This window comes from Trachinotus anak, unplaced genomic scaffold (genome assembly GCF_046630095.1).
Source record: "Trachinotus anak isolate AG129_WGS33_773 ecotype Australia unplaced genomic scaffold, CSIRO_AGI_Tana_v1 ptg000004l, whole genome shotgun sequence".
Lineage (NCBI taxonomy): Eukaryota > Metazoa > Chordata > Actinopteri > Carangiformes > Carangidae > Trachinotus > Trachinotus anak.
The window spans coordinates 25461660-25484090 of NW_027273855.1; the positions used below are offsets into that span (position 1 = coordinate 25461660).

A 22431-nucleotide genomic window follows, 5' to 3' on the forward strand; every position below is an offset into this window, starting at 1 on the left:
ATCAAAAACATTGAATAATTCATCATAATTTACCTGTGAATAAAGTGAGCTGGCTGCCATTAGCGTCAGTTTACGTCACATGGTGACCTTTCACCAGAGGTCAGCTGCGACCCGGGACACCGGGGACAGACGCTGAGCGGGACAGACATCAGGATTTTATTCCACTTTCCAGAGAGGAGCTTCAGCTGCCGGTAAGTGGCGGTTTCAGTGGTTTGGTGTGTTTTACGAGACGAAGTGAGCACTTTTGTTTGTATATCCACTAATCACAGACGAAGCAGCCGTTAGCAGCAGTTAGCCGCCGTTAGCAGCCGTTAGCAGCCGTTAGCAGCAGTTAGCCGCCGTTAGCAGCCGTTAGCCGCCGTTAGCAGCAGTTAGCCGCCGTTAGCAGCCGTTAGCCGCCGTTAGCAGCCGTTAGCCGCCGTTAGCAGCCGTTAGCCGCCGTTAGCAGCCGTTAGCCGCCGTTAGCAGCCGTTAGCCGCCGTTAGCAGCCGTTAGCAGCAGTTAGCAGCAGTTAGCCGCCGTTAGCAGCAGTTAGCAGCCGTTAGCAGCAGTTAGCCGCCGTTAGCAGCCGTTAGCAGCCGTTAGCAGCAGTTAGCCGCCGTTAGCAGCCGTTAGCCGCCGTTAGTCGCCGTTAGCAGCCGTTAGCAGCCGTTAGCCGCCGTTAGCAGCCGTTAGCCGCCAGCTAACGGTTTAGGTTTGTTGCTAGGGGAAACAGAGCAAGTTTTGACGGGCACCTTGTTTCTGTCAGTCTGATTGTCTTAGTTACTTGTTTTTCATGGACGAATTGTAATCATGTCCATCGTTTCATGTGCTTAATGTACATGAATGTATAGTTTATTTCCAAGTAGCATTAATGTGATATGGCGGCTAATTCAATGAACCCTACCTGATGGTGTCGACTATTCACTGGCGTTTATCAATCCTCTGGCGCTTAATTAACTCGAATGTATCTGTGCAATTTAAAATGTAAGTAAAATTTAGTCATAATATTTACATCACTTCAATACTGGATTGCTTTATTCACGTAATTATAGCTCCTGAAATAAATCATGCGGACTGGCTCTGAATCAGCGCTATGGAGCAAACTGTGATCACACGCAGCTGTGTCTCCTGTCCACTAATCGGAGGGTTGCTGGTTCGATTCCCAGCTACTCCAGTATGCATGTATTGTCGGGGTGTTTGTGTGTATATGTAGAAAAAGCGCTGCATGAAAGTCTGAGTGAATAGATGAATGTGACTTGTAGTGGAAAGCGTTTCCCTAAGACTAGGAATGCGCTGTAAAAGTTAATTTCCTGCTCAGTTCCTGCAGTTTTTGTGAGTCTGACAGTTGCACAGCGGCGTCACCTTCAAGCTGTGAATCAGAGAGTTAGGCAACAGTTCTCAGGTTGATTTGTCAGTTTGAAGGACAGAATAACATCTAATCCTGTTCATTTATCGGTAGGATTAATGCTACTCTGTGATGTGCAGTAGGTGATAATCAATGATATAATATGATGCATTTTGTTTTAAGATTCCATGTCACATTGTGTTTGAATGTGGGCTGCTGTAATTCAACTGGTTTTGCTGTAAATGATGATGGTGTATGGAGTTTTAAAATCTTGCTCCATGTGCTTCTTTTTCATTTTGAGCAGCTGCCCCTCTAAGAGGCTCTGCACAGCCCCTCCAAATGTGTTAATCCAAGCCTTTCATGTTTTAAACCTTTGAATCACTTCCGGACAATCACTTTCAGATTTCTGGTGTTATGTGCTGCTCTGGCTTCTTTCCTCCCTACTTCACAGCATTATATTATATATAGAGAACATTCAATTATATATGGGAGTTTACCAACCAGTGTTCTAGAGCAGAAATGATTAGTTGATCAACAAAAAATTAATTATCAATAATTTTAATAACTGATGGATTGTTTCAGTAATTTCCAAGCAAATGTGTAAAATGCTCTGATCCCAGCTTCTTTTATCCAGTTCTCTTGTTCAGTTTTCTATGAAAGTGAACTCAGTATCTGGACTTTTGACAGCTGATCATACAAAATAAGATGTTAGAGTATATTCACTTGGGCTTCAGGGGGTAATTATGGACATTTTTCATCATTATCTGAGGTGTTATACACTGAACAATCAATCAATAATTAAAGAGAATAAGTGTAAGTTTCTGCAAGTGCAGGTGGCCACTTCGTGGTCATCGTGTGTCTTTTGAGGTTTTATGTGTCTTTGCAGATGTTCAGTGAATTTTGCAACAAGAAATGTCAACAATAACACAACAGGATTTTGATATTAACAACTTTTATCACCTTAAATTGAATATAAACTTAACAGCGCAAAATTAATTTGGTTGGAATCTTGAAATACTTAATTAGATTTTTAACTTTTGATTTACATTTGATATTTTATTGAATAATTTCATTTGTTTGATTAATTATATAATTTAATTAATTGAAAAATAATGGGCAAATTATATAAGTTGCCAGGTGCAGCCCTACTTTGAATCAAAGTTGGTAATGGATTTATTAATTTCTGGTGTAACACAGACCTTAGTTTATCCCCTGTGTGAAACTATGTAAACAAATCTGCAGCGGAGTGAGGTTCTTGGGTTCATCCTGTAAAAATGTACAGCTTCCTACAATGAAAAGTGTCCATCAATTTTAAACACTGCTGCAGATCAGCTATAGATCTTAATCCTCCACTGTGATCTGCAGGATGAGTGGAAGGTGGTAGGTAGATCAGGAAATGAAAGGAGGGAATACTGGTCAATTGTGAGCTTTATTTTCAGTTTGACAAAACCTGCTATTGTTAAATCTCTTTTATCTTAAAGCACTAGTAAATCACTTATAAAGCTCAAATGTATTATCTGCAATGAGGCTAAACATCAATTTTTGAAATAAGTCGTATATTTCTGTGGAGATTAAAAAGGTCAAAACAAGTTTCATTTATAAATTCAGCATATTTGAAATATCACATTGTTTGATTGTACTAGAAGTCACAAAACAGAAAGAGTTTTATTTTACGATGACCAAGAAATGTCAATGCACTGCAACTTAAGAAAACACACGCAAATAGACAAAAACAAACAAATAAAGAAAACACCATCGATTTGATAACAGGTGAGAATTTGCAGCATATTTGTCTGTTTTCTTATTTTCTCAAACTAATAAATCAATAACTGTAAGAGATAAAAACAAGCTGTTTAAAAAGCTAATAAGACAAGAAAGTCAAACTGTTTCCAACCGTCACAATCTGGGATTGGTAATTTTTTATCATTAATCAGTAATTTGTATCATGTACAGAGCATGTCTCAAGCTGAACTTGATTTAACACCAGTCTCAACTGACTGTGGTTACATGAGAGAATAACAAGGCTATAAGATTACATGCTAATACCTACAGGTGACACTTCTAAATAGATCATGATTATCTAGATTCCTACATACTCTCTTGTTTTCATCTGATGTGAAAAACAATTAACTTGAATCAGCAGTAATAATCTTCTCCTTCTAACATGGCCTGAACAATTTCTCTGATTCTGTCAGTCTCCTGGGGTGGATCAGCTGGCAGAATGGCCTTCAGTTCACCCTCTATTTTCAGCATCCTGGCATCGGACTTCCTCTCAAATTCCTCCTTGTTCTTCAGGACCAGCTGCAGAATCCCTTCCTGAGCTGCCTTGCAGGAGTCCTGCAGCTTCAGACGCTCATGAAGGAATTCAGGTTGATCGTTATCGAGGGTCATGAGCCTGCCCAGGCTGCTCACTCTGTCCATCAGGTACTTGTTGGAGACTTCAGTGTAGGTCCCTGAGATCATGTGGACCAGACTGGCAATGTTGGAGGCTTGAAAGGCTTGGCTGTACAGGAGGTCTTTTGTAAAGAGCTTTTGACTGTAAGAAAGTTTCTTTGTATCATCAGTTGTCTTGACAAAATCGTGCAGTGTCCCGCTGAGGCTGGTTTTGATGATGTTGGAGACCATCTGGAAGAAGTGCACCATCTTCTCCCACTGCTCCTTGACACTACCCATGGCAGTGAGACCCTTTTTCAGCATTTCGATGGTCTTGTTAAAGTCAATCTCTGTGAGTTTGCAGTTCTGCATTTCAACCAGAATATTAGTCAGCTCCCTCTGATTCTTCACCATGTCCTCCATACGCTTTTCATATGCCTTCCGTGCTTGTTGGAGTTGTTTTCGACTCTGCTCGATGCGGAAATGGGCATTCTCCGTTGCTCTCTCGCTGGCAGACCTGTGCCCTGAGTTGTTCTCTGTTTTGAACATCATTGGTGGTTTGGGGGTAAGAGCAGGAGAACCTGAAAATCTTTTGCTTTTAGAGTCAAAAGCAAGGGCGTCGTCATTCAACTGCTTAATTTTTTTTATCATCTGTTTCGTCATCTTCTTGTTCCACTTCTTACCAGGGGTATACTTTGCCAGCTCTTGGCAGATGGTGATGCCCCTTTCACAGAGTGAAAGAGCTTTGTGGCATAGTTTGTCCTTTGACATGTCCGTCAATTCCTTATGGATCCTTTTGAATTCATTCTCAGTCCATGTAGACCTTGGGTATTTATTCTTCTGATCATACAGTTCGTTCCAGTCTATTTCATTTTCAACAACATAGACTTTGAGAGACCGTGCAAGTGACAGAATCACTTCAGACTTGCTGGAGACTTTTGGGATCACATCAGCCTCCTCATCTCCCTTGTTTTGATATGTAACCAGTTCATATACTTTATTGACAGGAGCTGTCATCATGAAAGTGAATCCTTTCATCAGTGCTGTTACACCCGATGCGAGTCCTTCAACAAAATCCATGGCAACCATCTTCCACCCTGAGGGAAGGGAATCCATGGCTTTCTTGTATGCCTCTTGTGTTTCTTCCACCTGCTTTGACATGGCCTCCGCTGCTTTGATGGACTGTTCCTTCAGCTTTGTGGCATCCTGTTCCCTCAATTCGGTTTCCTTCAGTTTCATCTTTTTCAGCTCTTCCCCATACAAGTGTCGAGCTTTGACACAGGCCTCCAGCAGCTCATGGATTAAATTGATGACATCAGAAAACTTCTTTTCAACACTGTCTGCTAGTGTCATGCAGTCATCTGCGATAGTGCGGATGTTTTTCAGTTGATTTGGCAGGAGAGTGTTAATAACTTCATCGCTGTCATTGAAAAGAATGTTGACTGCTGCCTTCATGTAATCAGGAACTATGCCCGTGTGAATGCGGATCTGATCCATGTTCTTGTGAGCCTCGTTGAATGCGTGCCAGCCAGAGTTACAGATTTGCATAAGACAGGCCCTGAAGGAGTCTGGGTGTTTTATGTATTTGTAGCCATCTTTTGGGGGGTTCTTGTTGATGGAGAAGTCACCACATGAGGAGATGAAGACGAGCTCCCCCAGGATGGCGATAGAGAGGGGAACAGGAGCTAGATATGCCTCCCAGTTTGCATTGGGCTGCATCAGCATCTGGGTGGTTTCCCGCATCTCTGCTGCACTGGTGAGACTTTGAGTGGTCTTTTCAACTTGTGTGTCCATGTTGTATACTGTTGAAAAAGGAGAAACAGGTTCCAAACTGTATTCTTCATTCAGATATATTCTTAATATTTCACACAGTATATAAAATATTTTGGGGAAATCATGTTGACAAACTGTTTTGGTCACAGTATTCATTGCTTGTCAATGCTAAACACGGAAAACTCTGGTTCAAACTATATTTTAGGAGGCAGAGAATGAATAATAAAACAAAATCATCAAAATTAGTTGATAGTGGAAGTGCTCATGGGGATGGTTAAGATATCCCCTTGGCTGTGAATACCTGCGGCAAGAGTACTCATCCAGTGTTCTGTATTGTTATTGAAACACATGTCATTTCGGCACATTTCACAGATTAAAAAATATCTCATTATGAACCCCTTACTTAAACCTGGATAAACATGATGACTTCTGACAAAATCACCAAACACATAAGTTAAAGACAAAGACTGTGCTGTGAATTTGGCTATCGTGTAAAATGTTCAGTCAGAGAGAAAGTTGGAAGTTCAGTGATTATTTCAGGTTGGAGCTGAAGGCTGAATACTGAGTTTCAAAATATCAGTTAGTCATACAAGACACTGATACTGCACAGTTTGAAATATACTGTGAAATACCACCATACTATAAAGCAGGTAAACATCACAGTTTGCATAAAAACTGATTGGTTACTTACCAGAATGAGATTGTGTAGTTTGTAAAAGATGTGATAGGGTTCATGGGCTCAGTGTAACTGCTGGACTAACTTCTCCCATTCAGGGGCATAAATACCAGACCACAAAAGGTTCCTCCCACTCAGTGTGTGTGTGTTAGTGTCTTTGTACTTGTTATACATGTTAAACTGGTTTAATGGGTCAGATTGTGTATGTAACACAATGTACAGTCCTCTCAAGTGGAAAAATGACTGCATGTGAGTGTGTGACTGAGAGAGAAACTGAAAGTATGAAACAAGCTTCAACAACAGCTTCAGAACAAAGAGGCAAAGGTGAATAATAAAGACAAAGATTAAAGAAAGATAAAAAAGTGAGAGAAGATAAAAAGCAAATAGACATTGCATCTCCTGTGGAAAATTCTGTGTGAATGCTGAGCTGAATGGGGTAGCTGAAGCAATGCTAAAGAAGCTGAAGCAATTGTTGAAGCAATGTCAAAGTAGAAAAAAACAAAAGCAGAAGATAAAAAGCAAAAATTGTCAGCTGGAAGCTGAAATACATGAAATGGCTGAAAAAAGTTGAATTGTTGAAGTAAAATGCTGAAAGAGCTAAAGGTTTGAATTTCAGTAGCAGAAGATTAAAAGCAGAAGGTCTTAGCTGAAGGCAGAATAGCATGAAGTAGTTGAAAAAAGTTGAATTGTGGAAGCAAAATATTGAAAGAGCTCAAAGTTGTAATTTTTTAACAGTTAAAGTGGAAAGAAACATGGTTGAGATTTGAAATTTTGAAATGTTGAATACACAGTACAATTTGAACTGAGATCTATCTGTAGGCCTGTGTGTAAAGAATCTAAATGCAGTTCAGTCTGACCTGAGAACAGTCTGAGAACTCAAAACATGTTGTTGAATCGGCAGTAAGACAAATAATTTACTGTCAAAGGTGTAATGACAAGGACAATGCAGGGAACTGAGAAATAGTCTTTATACATGAATCAGTGTGTGTGTATGGGAATGAGACAGAGGTATGATGTCAGGAATTGGTAAAAAAAAAAAAAAAACCTGATATGTTGAATTAAAGTGCAAAAATCAAAACAAAATTGTATAAAAATGTACAATGTACAGTGAAAGTTGTTGTGTTGTGTGTAAATCCATGGCTGCTGTGTGTAGTGGTGAGTGTGCTGGCGACAGAGACTGTCTGTGTTTATGTCTGTTTGCCTGTCTATATACCCGACAGAGTGTGTGTGTGCGTGTGTGTGTGTGTGTGTGTGTGTGTGTCTGTCTTGGCCTGTTAACGATCAATTTCTGAAGAACGGATGTTCATCCTGTTGAACAGAAGGCAGAAGTAAAAAACTTCACCTGACATGAGTTGTTTGATTCACATGTACACGTCCCAAAACTCCTTTATTTCTTGACATGTTTATCTTTTGTGCCTGTGACTGTTACATTTTGCTGTCCCTTTATTACCACTGCCTTTTTTTCAAAAGAGCTGAAATCATAAAACCAGCTGCAACATAATAATTTTATGATAAAGCGTAGAAAGGTGTCCAAACCTCTGTACATGTCACAGGCTTGAACTATCTGAACTCCTCTTATTATTTGATTGTTCTGTTTCATGTGTATGATATGTTTGAGTTTTACGCCAATGTACAAATCATGAGAGTATGAAGTGAAGATAACATTGAGAAAGCGGTTTTCCATTTCTCTGTAATTATCCTAATTTGTAAATGCTATTAGGTTATTTGTTTACTATTACTACTATTACCACCACCACAGAACCACAGACCTTCCTGTTTATTACAGCATGGTCTTAAAGTTTTTGATGCTGCAGATAGAAGTATAAAACTGATGTGATACGCCTCATGTACTCAGTGTAACTGGTGAAGCTATGTCCACATTACTACATTTTAGTTTTAAAACGCATCTCTTCTTCAACATTTCCCCCTGCCGTCCAGACTACTCTGGAGTTTTCAAGCACCAAAAAATGGAGACTTGTAGGTCGTCTGGATGGAGATCGTTTTCATTTTAAAATGCTGTTTAAAAATGTATGGACTTTGCCTGAAAGTATGACATAAGTTTCAACAACAGCTTCAGAGCAAAGAGGCACAGACAAAGAATAAAGACAGATAAAAAGTGAGAAAGCCAGAAAGCCTACCTGTAGTAGTAGTTGTTAAGTAGTTAAGTGACTAAACACAATCAAATAGATTAAAGGGGAAATAAAGCATTCAAACAAGACTAAGAACCTGCAGCCATGCTAGCTGCTCTGTGAGGCTGTATTTAGACATGATGGTGCTTTGAGCCAAATGCTAACTCCAGCATGCTCTTATGGTTACCATTATGCATCGTGAGTGCATCACAGTGCACAGTGTGTTTTAGTGAGTGAGAATGTGTTTAGAGTTGTACTTGTGTCTAAGGAGGTGAAAATTGTTAATGGTTTTGCTAAAAGAGTGACTGACTGATTCTATAAATGGGTTCAGGCCACTGAGCATTTGGTTCATAGAATGGGATTTGTGTTTTAGAAATTCAGAAAAACTAAATGTGGATAGCAGGTGTCGAAGCTGAATCCTGGGTTCACATCCAGCTCGGGCCCTTTGCTGTATATCATCTCCTCTCTCTTCCCTGCCTTTCCAGTCTACCTCTCCACTAACCCTGTCAATAAAGACTAAAAAAAGCTAGAAACTCATGAATCTTGTTGTCCCTGGTTGGCTTTCCTTGTGAGTTTCTTGTCACCCTGTCTGCTGTGTGTCTCTGCATTGTAGAGACAAAAATGAGTGAACATAGACATACAGTTAGGCCCAGAAATATTTGGACAGTGACACAAGTTTTGTTATTTTAGCTGTTTACGAAAACATATTCAGGATACAATTATATAATCAATATGGGCTCAAAGTGCAGACTCTCAGCTGTAATTTGAGAGTATTCACATTCAAATTGGAGCAAGGGTTTAGGAATTACAGCTCTTTAATACGTAGCCGCCTCTTTTTCAAGGGACCAAAAGTAATTGGACAATTGACTCAGAAGGCTGCAAAAAAGAAATAACACGGCTGCATGGGCTCCTCCCTCATTAACCTGTCATCAATTAAGCAGTTAAAAGGTCTGGAGTTGATTCCAGGTGTGGCGTTTGCATTTGGAAGCTGTTGTTGTGAAAACACAACATGCGGTCAAAGGAGCTCTCAATGGAGGTGACACAGACCATCCTGAGGCTGAAAAAGAGAAATCCATCAGAGAGATAGCAGAAATGTTAGGAGTGGCCAAATCAACCGTTTGGTACATTCTGAGAAAAAAAAAAAAAAGAGTGCACTGGTGAGCTTGGGAACTCAAAAAGGCCTGGACGTCCACGGAAGACAACAGTGGTGGATGATCGCAGAATCCTTTCCATGGTGAAGAAAAACGCCTTCACAACATCCACTCAAGTGAAGGACACTCTCCAGGAAGTAGGTGTATCAGTATCTAAGTCTACCATAAAGAGAAGACTTCATGAGATTAAATACAAAGGATTCACCACAAGGTGCAAACCATTAATTAGCCTCAAAAATAGAAAGGCCAGAATTGACTTTGCCAAAAAAACACCTGAAGAAGCCAGGCCAGTTCTGGAACAGCATTCTTTGGACAGATGAGACTAAGATCAACCTGTACCGGAATGATGGGAAGAAGAAAGTTTGGAGAAGAATTGGAACAGCTCATGATCCAAAGCACACCACATCTCCTGTAAAACACGGTGGAGGCAGTGTGATGGCATGGGCATGCATGGCTTCCAATGGCACTGGGTCACTTGTGTTTATTGATGATGGGACAGAAGACAGAAGCAGCCGGATGAATTCTGAAGTGTATAGGGATATACTTTCTGCTCAGATTCAGCCAAATGCAGCAAAGTTGATTGGACGGCACTTCACAGTACAGATGGACAATGATCCAAAACATACTGCAAAAACAACCCAGGAGTTTTTTAAAGCAAAGAAGTGGAATATTCTGCAACCCAATCGAGCATGCATTTCACTTGCTCAAGACAAAATTTAAGGCAGAAAGACCCACAAACAAGCAACAACTGAAGACAGCTGCAGTAAAGGTTTGGCAAAGCATCACAAAGGAGGAAACCCAGCGTTTGGTGATGTCCCTGGGTTCCAGACTTCAGGCTGTCACTGCCTGCAAAGGATTCTCAACAAAATATTGAAAAGTAACATTTTACTGAGGGTTATGTTTATTTGTCTAATTACTTTTGAGCCCCTGAAATGAGGAGCGTTTGTATAAAAATAGCTACAATTCCTACATTTTTAATAATATATTTTTGTTCAACCCCTTGAATTAAACCTTGAAGTCTGCACTTCAATTCCATTGTAGTTGTTTCATTTCAAATCCAATGTGGTGGCATGCAGAGCCCAAATCATGAAGATTGTGTCACTGTCCAAATATTTCTGGGCCTAACTGTAGATAAATTATACAGGAACAGTTTGCTTTGAAGAGTTTTTGAATATTTTTAGTGTAAGGGTTATTGAAGGTACTTTCCCTTGGGTGAATTGGAGAAGTGATCGTAAAAATTTCAGGGCAGTTGTAAGTCAGTAGACGGGTGGAAGTGAAGAATGTGTCCAATTCCTCACACGGGCATATGTGTGTACATAAATTCAGTTTGCTGAACACAGAAGTTTAACAAGACAAAATCTTATCATTAGAAGTGAACCCTCGGATTTAATAATTAATTCATTACTTTAATAACTGGTTGAACCTCATTTGGCTGCAGTAACCTCAAACAAGAGCTTCCAGTAGCTGCTGATCAGACCTGCACAATGTTCAGGGGACATTTTGGACCATTCTTCATTAAAGAACTGCTTCAGTCAGACATATTCTCAGGATGTCTGGTTTGCACGTTTCTCTTCAGGTGATTCCACAGCATCACTACTAGGTGAAGTTCTTGGTTCTGATTGGACCACTCCAGAAGGTGGATTTTCTTTGTCTGAAGTCTGTGGTAGATTTGTTTTCATGGTCAAGGCCATTGTCCTGCTGCATCACCCAGCTTCTCTAACTAATGCCCCAACATCATCATCCCAAAGGTGAAGCAGGGGGGAGGGAGCATCATGAACTGGGGTGGATTTGATGCCTGTGGTCCTGGACAGTTCGACATCATCGAGGGCAAAATCAATTCCCATGTTTATCAAGGTCTCTTACAGGATGATGTCAGGGTGGCATGCCAGACGTCCACTTCCATGGAGCGTAGCCACAGAGCTAAATCCTCTCATTTATGGACTGTTTGTCTGACTGTGAACTGATGGATATCTAAACTATTTGAAATGACTCTGTGTCCCTTTCAGCTTAATGCAAACCAACAACTCTTGATCGTGTGAAGACTGAAACACAACTGTCCTACACGTTGATCTGAAAAGCAACAACAACTTCAAAGTTTGATAGGAAACCTGAAATACAGCTGTGGAACTAGTCATCCACATCACCTGAGGCCTTCTGCCTTTATTATTGCACTTTTTCACAAAGACACATTTCTTGACGCCTTCAATGCTTTTTTTCAAAACTTATTAAAACCCAATTGGCGTTTAAGTCATTTTTAGTTTTGGATCCACAAAGCAGAACACAAGACTCATCTGTTTATTTTTTTTTCCATTTAACAACAAAAACAACACAGAACAACAGTTTAAAAAAAAAAAAAAAGAAAAAGAAGCAGCCTCAGTGTTGATTATATCGAACCATCATTATATAAATCATCCCTTGGTATATTGTTATGTTCCATAAAGTCATGAAAACATTCCAGATATTCCAAGACTTGTCAAGTTTGTCTTTTATAAAATAATGCAAAGTGCAAAGTCATGACTTTTAACCAGTAGGAAACTCCACTAACCTCTTGCTTCTTCCATGAGCGGGCAATACAACGCTGAGCCTCCAGTAAACACACATTGAGCAAGGACCCTATGTCACTTGAAATTACAAAGTCCCTTGGGTAGATGTTCAATAAGCATAATTTAGGATCAAGAGGAACCTCTTTATTTACAATTTGGCTGATAAGATCCAGGACCTCTGTCCAAAAGCTAAATACCTGTGGACATTACCACACACAGTGGAACAGCGACTCCTTCTGGTGGCCACATTTTATGCAGGTGTCAGGAATGTTGGGATTGAAGTGGTGAATTGCAGCAGGAGTGATGTACTGTCTGCTTAGCCATTTATATTGCAATAATTTGGAGTGAGTGTTAGCTGTTTGTGTTTGTGCTAAGGAACACGCCCAGAAGTGATCTGTTTTTGTGAAGTTCGTAAATGGAGGGGAACTCTCTTAGCTGTCTGGGGCTTAAGTGGTTGGAGGGGAAAAACGTCCAGGGACTGGTTGCAGGCAGGAGATGACGGGGGTGAAGGTGAAGCTGGAAGTCCAGGGGTTGGACGCTGCCTGGAGATGGAGGGGGTTAAGGGCCAAACCGGTGTGTGGGTGTGGCAGGACGCAGAGCAGAATCTCCTCAGAAGATAGATCAGGAATTTCTCTGGAGACAGACAGGCAAACATGGCTTGGTGGGCAGACAGACCGGCAGAGCTGAGCAGGCAAACTCAGGGAAAACCTGGAGCGTACAGAGAATACTGGTCACAACAGGGTTTCAAAAGACAAGCAATGGACTGTGAGCGGCTTACACTGTAGATTCTCTGTCTTTTCATAATCTTTCACAAGCTCTTAGATCTTCCACTGCCAAACTTTTGAATACACAGTTTTATCCAGAAAATAAGCAGTGCAGCGTTTTTTTAACTATGTTCCAAAATTATGGAATCCCTGCCAAGAGCTATAAGAGACGCGGCCTCTGTGAACATTTTTATTATTTTTTTTCCTGTTTCATATTTGTATTGTCTATTTTCAGTGTCCTTTTATTCACCCTTATTTTATTGGACTATTCCATTTCTTAATGTAAAGTGCTTTGAGCTCTTGTATGAAAAGTGCTCTATACATTATTATTATTATTATTATTATTATTATTATCATATCATAGTACTAGGAGCGTCCACTAATAAGACGGTCAGTGGTTCGATCCCAGGCTTCTTCAGGCCACGGTCCAAGTGTCCTGAACCCCTGTTGACCCTGATGGCTTTGAGTGGTCGGTCAGACAAGAAGAGCTCAGAGACATTTGAGGGGCGGGGGCTCAAGGGGAAAAAAGGGGCCTCTCTCTCTTAATTATCGAATGAAATAAAGTTACTCATATTTACTCATTTCAATACTGTACACTTGCAAATAAAATGATCAGTTTGCACAGAGACAAGTGTCTTTAGCTCTGACTTTTTCTACATTTACCACAAGAACAGGCAATAATAAAGAAAACAATGACACACTGAGCTTCAGGGTGTTTTCACATCCAGGCTATTGATTGTTTGCCTGTGGTCTATAAAATAATAATTCAATATCAACAAGTCTTCACAAAAAACTGAAAGAAATCTGGTCTCTAAATAAATAAAATAATGATAAACCAACCAAACTACCCTCCAAACTAGAATATAGCAACAATTAGGCTCAGTGTGTTTGTACTGAGGTGAAGGGAGCATTTTGTTGCCAATCGGTAAAATCAATTCTGTGCATCATAATTGGGGGTTGATCCCAAAAATATACCAACAGTATAGACAGGTGGGATATGATGTTTATGCATTACAACTGTAAGCCTCACCAGTCTGTAACTGTCAGTGGCCCAACTTCAAGGGCCCGACCTCACAGCTACTTCAGTGGGCTGTTTGTCACTTTAAAAAATTAAACAGAAACAGTGTCTCAGTTGTTGTGGATGATCCACAGACTTTACTGACAAATATGGTGATCATTTCCTCCATTAATCTTGTCTATGAAATATTAAGCACAATAGTAAAAAATGCCTGTTACAGTTTTCTCAAACCCAAGGTCACATCATCTGATGTCCTGTATTGTCCAAAAAGAGCCCAGAACACAAAGATATTCAATGTACTATCATCACCTGGGTTCGAATATTTATTGATTCCCAACTGTGAGTTTTTCATCTTCTGCGTTAAATTAATCAGAGCAGTTATCTCTCCTTTGACCCATATTTCTCAGTGACCCATGTTTCCCCTGTGTTTTTACTTTTTTTTAATTTCACGTGTTTCCTCTTTCCTTTACCACCCTCCCCCCCGGTGTCCTTCCCTGTCCGTGTGTGTGTGTGCATGTTGAGTAGGGCATGGTCGGCCTGGTGACGGGCGGTGCGTCAGGTTTGGGCCGGGCCACTGTGGAGCGTCTGGTGCAGAGCGGAGCGTCTGCTGTGATCCTGGACCTGCCCTCCTCTGATGGACCGGCTCTGGCAGCCAGTCTGGGAGACCGCTGTGCCTTCGCTCCTGCAGACGTGAGTCCAAAACTCAGCAGACACCACAGATCTGGACACGTTCACTGATACAAACTCAGCGTGTTTCAGAGGTGATATGTGGTTGTTCTCACATGATGTTATATTTGAATTCCACCTGTGGGAGTGGAGTGAAAAAGAAACTGAACTGAGTGAACTGGAGGTGTAATATACCCTCAGCTCAGTAGGTGGCGCTCTCATCAAACAACACTGTCAGTACTGGATGCATGGGCCTCACGTTGACGCTGCAAGTTCTGCTCTTGTCCATTATTCATTATTTATGCCAGACCTGTCTCTAGTTCCCTGATTGCCTACATCAAAAAATGTATCTTCAGTGCATTTACAGATGTGTTCTTGATTATTTTGATTGTGTCATCAGCCATGAAACTGCTCATGTGATGTCTAAAAGGTTCCTGGACTAAAAGAGGCCTCCTCATTTCCTAGGTTACATCGGAGGCAGACGTGCAGTCAGCGGTGTCCCTGGCCAGAGAGAAGTTTGGGAAGCTGGACCTGGCGGTAAACTGTGCCGGCATTGCTGTGGCTGTCAAAACCTACAACTTTAAAAAGGACCTTCCTCACAGCCTGGAGGACTTCCAGCGTGTTATCAATGTAGGATAGACGGACAGAAGAAGAGCAATACCAGTCACAGCTCGTCAGACCGTCACGTGTGACATTACTTTGTGTTTTTGGTTTATTCCTGTAGGTGAATATTGCAGGAACCTTTAATGTGATCCGCCTGGCTGTGGGTGAGATGGGGAAGAACGAGCCCGATGCAGATGGACACAGAGGCTGCATCATTAACACTGCCAGTGTGGCAGCCTTTGATGGACAGGTCATTTAAAACACATGCAAACATTAAAAAACAACAAAGTGGGCACTCTATTTGTCAGGGTTTTTTTTTTTTTTTAATCTCTCTCTCTCCATTTGTGCTCCAGGTCGGCCAAGCAGCGTATTCAGCATCTAAAGGTGGCATCGTGGGAATGACCCTCCCCATCGCACGAGACCTGGCACCCATGGGCATCAGAGTCACCACCATCGCACCTGGTTAGTACATAACTGTGTAAAAATTAAAACATGTTGTCTACAAATATACAGGCAGAATCTTAAAGAGTAGAAACTTTGTACCCACTTAAGAGACAGGCCTCCTTTTTGTGCAGATTAAAGACACGAGATTTAATGTTGAAGTTAGTGAACATTCGAAGTGCCAATAGGATTTTGTCGCCTTTGGACCGAGTCAGGTGAGTTAGTTGTAGCTTCACATTTACCATTACAGACACGACAGCGGTGCCATTGTTCTATCTGTTATCAAGAAAGTGAATCAGTGCAAAGTGAATTGATTGATTAGCCAACACTGTGTGTCTGGCCACATGTAGTATATTATATATTTTGAAAGACAAGCCGCTGACGTTTGATATCAGTTTGTGGGCCACGATTGGCCCATGAGCCGGATTTTGGACACACCTGAGATAAAGCTTTTTTTTTTTTTTTTTTTTTATCTTGGCAGGATTTTGAGCTGCATTAAGATTCAATGAAATCACCGTTAAATCTCTACTCTACTCTACAGACAGATGTTTTTGCACAATTAGATTTTGGAGGTCAAAGGTCAAGGTCTATTCACTTGAACTGATAAGAATATATGAGAATACAACATATGAGAACACAAACCTCGGGATTAAAGTCACTATTTCAACCCACAAGTTGTCAACATGACATATTAAATGTCATTGTATTTTTTATTATTATTATTATTATAAAGGCTTGAATTAACCTTGGTGATCCCTGTAGAAATTGTGTCTGATTTAGCTTTGAGATGGGACATTCCCTTGGCGTCTAAATCAATATCTTCTGTCTTCCTCCAGGTCTGTTCTCCACTCCTCTCCTGGCCGGGCTTCCAGAGAAGGTGCGCTCCTTTCTTGCCCGCCAGGTGCCCTTCCCTTCGCGCCTGGGAGACCCCGCTGAGTTTGCCCACCTGGTGACATCACTGGCGGAGAACCCCATGATTAACGGGGAGGTCATTAGACTGGATGGAGCCATTCGCATGCAGCCCTGAGACAGATGATATGTGTGTGTGTCTTTGTGGTCACGTTAACAAAAGGTCTGATCTTCAACGGCCTCCAACTAAGAGAAAATGTTTGTGTGTCTGAGTGTGTGTGTGTGTGTGTGTGTGTCTATGTTGTAGAAAGCTGCGTACAGTAAATATAAACTTTCATGGATCACTAATCCATTTTGTGTGAACGTCTGTAAAAATGAGACTGTACATCACTGCAGTTCTTTGTGATCTCCACTTTGGTTGTTTTGTAAACTACTCCAGATTATAATAAACCTCTGATGGGTTTGATTATCTATTCCAATTATTTTTTAAGATCCTTTGTGCATACAGCTTCTTTTAAAATCATCCCAATGACACAAGAGTGACAGCATCAAATTGGACTGGGTGAACTGATTAGTTTTTGGTGGACAAAGTTCAAAGGTCAAGGCAACTGTGACCTTGCAGAACACGTTTTTGGCCATAACTCAAAATTATGACACAATTTGAAGTGATGACATTTTATCTCAAAAGGTCAAAGGTCAAGTTCACTGCGACATCATAATGTTCCGCAAAAACACCTCTGGCCATTATACAACACTGTAACTCAGGAGGGAGAGATTGTGACTGTATTTCCTGCAACTTGGCTGTTTGGTGGAGGCAACAGGGCCCGGGGCCGACTGGGCTCTGCAGTGAGTGACAAGGTGGGCCGGGATAGCCGGTTAGCATGCTAACTTCAGAAGAGAAGAGAAGATGTGTTGAAGACCGGCTATGTAGCAACTAGCATTGGTAAAATTTACAAATAGCTCCTTTTATTTCCTCCTTGTGTTTCATAAACCCGTTGTGTGTTTTTTATGTAAAATGTTAATGTTGAAAATATCTATTCAGCTAACTGTCAGATAAATGTTGAGTAAAAAGTGAACTGGAACTACTCAAAGTACAAGTACCTTGAAATTGTACTTTTGTACAGTACTTGAGTAAATGTCAACACCACTGGTGGTAAGATCTCAAAACATCCTCTTCTTTGGTCCATTGTCCTTTTCAAAAGTATAAATCGTTCCTTCATGTGGCTTGTACACACTCCTCTCTCCTTCAGTCTGCCGTCAGGTCACTTTATTCTGCACCAGTACGTTGTCTTTTCATCAAATTTGAAGTTTTATAGAAAACGCACTAATTGTCCTCCACAAAGCATGAATGACAGACTTTGAACCATTTGCTGAAACAGACTTTTCATCGTTGAGGGACATGATTCCTGGGTATTTGTAACACTCAGCTTCTTTTCTAAACCCTCTCTAAACTAAGAGAGTGTGGAGTGTGAGGAAAGGCTGAATTAACCTCCTGAGGGCCCCTGTTGTACAAATTTGTTATCAGGCCCCTATTGTCCCCTACATATTCTGTCCTAAGTGGCTTTTTAAAGACCTGCCCGTGGTCCTTATCAAAAACATTGAATAATTCATCATAATTTACCTGTGAATAAAGTGAGCTGGCTGCCATTAGCGTCAGTTTACGTCACATGGTGACCTTTCACCAGAGGTCAGCTGCGACCCGGGACACCGGGGACAGACGCTGAGCGGGACAAACCTCGGGATTTTATTCCACTTTCCAGAGAGGAGCTTCAGCTGCCGGTAAGTGGCGGTTTCAGTGGTTTGGTGTGTTTTACGAGACGAAGTGAGCACTTTTGTTTGTATATCCACTAATCACAGACGAAGCAGCCGTTAGCAGCAGTTAGCCGCCGTTAGCAGCCGTTAGCAGCCGTTAGCAGCAGTTAGCCGCCGTTAGCAGCCGTTAGCCGCCGTTAGCCGCCGTTAGCAGCCGTTAGCCGCCGTTAGCAGCAGTTAGCAGCCGTTAGCCGCCAGCTAACGGTTTAGGTTTGTTGCTAGGGGAAACAGAGCAAGTTTTGACGGGCACCTTGTTTCTGTCAGTCTGATTGTCTTAGTTACTTGTTTTTCATGGACGAATTGTAATCATGTCCATCGTTTCATGTGCTTAATGTATATGAATGTATAGTTTTATTTCCAAGTAGCATTAATGTGATATGGCGGCTAATTCAATGAACCCTACCTGATGGTGTCGACTATTCACTGGCGTTTATCAACCCTCTGGCGCTTAATTAACTCGAATGTATCTGTGCAATTTAAAATGTAAGTAAAATTTAGTCATAATATTTACATCACTTCAATACTGGATTGCTTTATTCACGTAATTATAGCTCCTGAAATAAATCATGCGGACTGGCTCTGAATCAGCGCTATGGAGCAAACTGTGATCACACGCTGCTGTGTCTCCTGTCCACTAATCAGAGGGTTGCTGGTTCGATTCCCAGCTACTCCAGTATGCATGTATTGTCGGGGTGTTTGTGTGTATATGTAGAAAAAGCGCTGCATGAAAGTCTGAGTGAATAGATGAATGTGACTTGTAGTGGAAAGCGTTTCCCTAAGACTAGGAATGCGCTGTAAAAGTTAATTTCCTGCTCAGTTCCTGCAGTTTTTGTGAGTCTGACAGTTGCACAGCGGCGTCACCTTCAAGCTGTGAATCAGAGAGTTAGGCAACAGTTCTCAGGTTGATTTGTCAGTTTGAAGGACAGAATAACATCTAATCCTGTTCATTTATCGGTAGGATTAATGCTACTCTGTGATGTGCAGTAGGTGATAATCAATGATATAATATGATGCATTTTGTTTTAAGATTCCATGTCACATTGTGTTTGAATGTGGGCTGCTGTAATTCAACTGGTTTTGCTGTAAATGATGATGGTGTATGGAGTTTTAAAATCTTGCTCCATGTGCTTCTTTTTCATTTTGAGCAGCTGCCCCTCTAAGAGGCTCTGCACAGCCCCTCCAAATGTGTAGAGAAAATTCAATTATATATATGGGAGTTTACCAACCAGTGTTCTAGAGCAAAAGTGATTAGTTGGTGAACAAAAAATTGATTATCAATAAGTTTAATAACTGATGGATTGTTTCAGTAATTTCCAAGCAAATGTGTAAAATGCTCTGATCCCAGCTTCTTTTATCCAGTTCTCTTGTTCAGTTTTCTATGAAAGTGAACTCAGTATCTGGACTTTTGACAGCTGATCATACAAAATAAGATGTTAGAGTATATTCACTTGGGCTTCAGGGGGTAATTATGGACATTTTTCATCATTATCTGAGGTGTTATACACTGAACAATCAATCATTTATTAAAGAAAATAAGTGTAAGTTTCTGCAAGTGCAGGTGGCCACTTCGTGGTCATCGTGTGTCTTTTGAGGTTTTATGTGTCTTTGCAGACGTTCAGTGAATTTTGCAACAAGAAATGTCAACAATAACACAACAGGATTTTGATATTAACAAGCTAACTTTTTATCACCTTAAATTGAAAATAAACTTAACAGCGCAAAAATAATTTTGTTGGAATCTTAAAATACTTAATTAGATTTTTAACTTTTGACTTACATTTGATAGTTTATTGAATAATTTCATTAATTTGATTAATTAATTTAATCATTTCATTAATTTATAAAATGAAATATAATGGGCAAATTATATAAGTTGCCAGGTGCAGCCCTACTTTCAATCAAAGTGTCTGGTGTAACACAGACCTTAGTTTATCCCCTGTGTGAAACTATGTAAACAAATCTGCAGCGGAGTGAGGTTCTTGGGTTCATCCTGTAAAAATGTACAGCTTCCTACAATGAAAAGTGTCCATCAATTTTAAACACTGCTGCAGATCAGCTATAGATCTTAATCCTCCACTGTGATCTGCAGGATGAGTGGAAGGTGGTAGTTAGATCAGGAAATGAAAGGAGGGAATACTGGTCAATTGTGAGCTTTATTTTCAGTTTGACAAAACCTGCTATTGTTAAATCTCTTTTATCTTAAAACACTAGTAAATCACTTATAAAGCTCAAATGTGTTATCTGCAAACATCAATTTTTGAAATAAGTCATATATTTCTGTGGAGATTTAAAAGGTCAAAACAAGTTTCATTTATAAATTCAGCAAATTTGAAATATCACATTGTTTGATTGTACTAGAAGTCACAAAACAAAAAGTTTTATTTTACGATGACCAAGAAATGTCAATGCACTGCAACTTAAGAAAACACACGCAAATAGACAAAAACAAACAAATTGAGAAAACGCCATCGATATGACAACAGGTGAGAATTTGCAGCATATTTGTCTGTTTTCTTATTTTCTCAACCAAATAAGTCAATAACTGTAAGAGATAAAAACAAGCTGTTTAAAAAGCTAATAAGACAAGAAAGTCAAACTGTTTTCAACCGTCACAATGTGGGAGTGGTAATTTTTTATCATTAATCAGTAATTTGTATCATGTACAGAGCATGTCTCTAGCTGAACTTGATCTAACACCAGTCTCAACTGACTGTGGTTACATGAGAGACTAACAAGGCTATAAGATTACATGCTAATACATGCAGGTGACACTTCTAACTAGATCATGATTATCTAGATGCCTACATACTCTCTTGTTTTCATTTGTTGTGGAAAAACAATTTCGTCAATAGAAACTCTCTTTTCCTTCAAACCCGGCCTGAACAATTTCTCTGATTCTCTCAGTCTCCTGGGGTGGATGAGCTGGCAGAATGGCCTTCAGTTCACCCTCTATTTTCAGCATCCTGGCATTGGACTTCCTCTCAAATTCTTTCTTGTTCTTCAGGACCAGCTGCAGAATCCCCGCCTGAGCTGCCTTGCAGGAGTCCTGCAGCTTCAGACGCTCATGAAGGAATTCAGGTTGATCGTTATCGAGGGTCATGAGCCTGCCCAGGCTGCTCACTCTGTCCATCAGGTACTTGTTGGAGACTTCAGTGTAGGTCCCTGACATCATGTCGACCAGACTGGCAATGTTGGAGGCTTGAAAGGCTTGGTTGTACAGGAGGTCTTTTGTAAAGAGCTTTTGACTGTAAGAAAGTTCCTTTGCACCATCAGATGTGTCGACAAAATTGTGCAGTGTCCCGCTGAGGCTGGTTTTGACGATGTTGGAGGCCATCTGGAAGAAGCGCACCATCTTCTCCCACTGCTCCTTGACACTACCCATGGCAGTGAGACCCTTTTTCAGCATTTCGATGGTCTTGTTAAAGTCAATCTCTGTGAGTTTGCAGTTCTGCATTTCAACCAGAATATCAGTCAGCTCCCTCTGAGTCTGGGTGTTTTATGTATTTGAAACCACCTGGTGGGGGGTTCTTGTTGATGGAGAAGTCACCACATGAGGAGATGAAGACGAGCTCCCCCAGGATGGCGATAGAGAGGGGAGCAGGAGCCAGATATGCCTCCCAGTTTGCATTGGGCTGCATCAGCATCTGGGTGGTTTCCCGCATCTCTGCTGCACTGGTGAGACTTTGAGTGGTCTTTGCAACTTGTGTGTCCATGATGTATACTGTTGAAAAAGGAGAAACAGAAGATGTCAACAAGATGTTAGCTCTCTAGAGCTGGTGGAAAATAACAAATCACGTGGAGCACATTTTTGAAAATTCAAACAGCTTAAACCACTGGTTCCAAACTGTATTCTTAATTCAGATATATTCTTGATAGTCCACACAGTATATAAAATATGTTGGGTGAAACCATATTGACAAACTGTTTTGGTCACAATATTCATTGCTTGGCAATGCTAACACGGAAAACTCTGGTTAGAGCTATTTTTGGACGGGCAGAGAATGAATTAAAAAAAAAAAATCCTCAAACTCAATTAGTTGATAGTGGAAGTGTTCAGGGGAAATGTTAAAGGGGATGGTTAAGATATCCCCATGACTGTGATTACCTGCGGCAAGAGTACTCATCCAGTGCTCTATACTTTCATTGAAACACATGTCATTTAGGCACATTTCAGATTCACAGATTATATAAGTATTTATTATGGTGGATGTCAATTGTGCTTTTATGAATGCGCAAGACAAAGATTTGTACTCAACATCTGCCTTGTGTAAACTAAGAACTAAGATTATGAAAAGGAGGTGCAAGA

The 22431-nt window shown here is 40.7% G+C and overlaps 2 protein-coding genes across 2 annotated transcripts; one reads left to right on the forward strand and one right to left on the reverse strand.

Moving 5' to 3' along the window:
• The first annotated feature begins 91 nt into the window (after window positions 1-91).
• LOC139621166 (3-hydroxyacyl-CoA dehydrogenase type-2-like) lies at window positions 92-16779 on the forward strand. The gene is made up of 6 exons (XM_071477470.1): window positions 92-191; window positions 14280-14444; window positions 14886-15050; window positions 15145-15273; window positions 15377-15485; window positions 16301-16779. The coding sequence occupies exons 2-6, from the start codon at window positions 14283-14285 to the stop codon at window positions 16489-16491; spliced, it is 756 nt and encodes a 251-aa protein (XP_071333571.1). The 5' UTR covers window positions 92-191; window positions 14280-14282; the 3' UTR covers window positions 16492-16779.
• On the reverse strand, window positions 3035-5511 carry LOC139619950 (uncharacterized). The gene has a single exon (XM_071475015.1). It carries the CDS (start codon window positions 5492-5494, stop codon window positions 3464-3466), a length of 2031 nt encoding a protein of 676 aa, XP_071331116.1. The 5' UTR covers window positions 5495-5511; the 3' UTR covers window positions 3035-3463.
• Window positions 16780-22431: the final 5652 nt, after the last annotated feature.

What these genes read in the sequence shown, in the direction of transcription:
- LOC139619950 (XM_071475015.1), bottom strand. Translation starts at nt 5,494, where the DNA reads ATGGACACACAAGTTGAAAAGACCACTCAAAGTCTCACCAGTGCAGCA.
- LOC139621166 (XM_071477470.1), top strand. Translation starts at nt 14,283, where the DNA reads ATGGTCGGCCTGGTGACGGGCGGTGCGTCAGGTTTGGGCCGGGCCACT. An exon ending in GTGCCTTCGCTCCTGCAGAC is followed by an intron (nt 14,445 to 14,885) that starts GTGAGTCCAAAA and finishes CTCATTTCCTAG; the next exon opens with GTTACATCGGAGGCAGACGT. An exon ending in TGGCAGCCTTTGATGGACAG is followed by an intron (nt 15,274 to 15,376) that starts GTCATTTAAAAC and finishes TTTGTGCTCCAG; the next exon opens with GTCGGCCAAGCAGCGTATTC.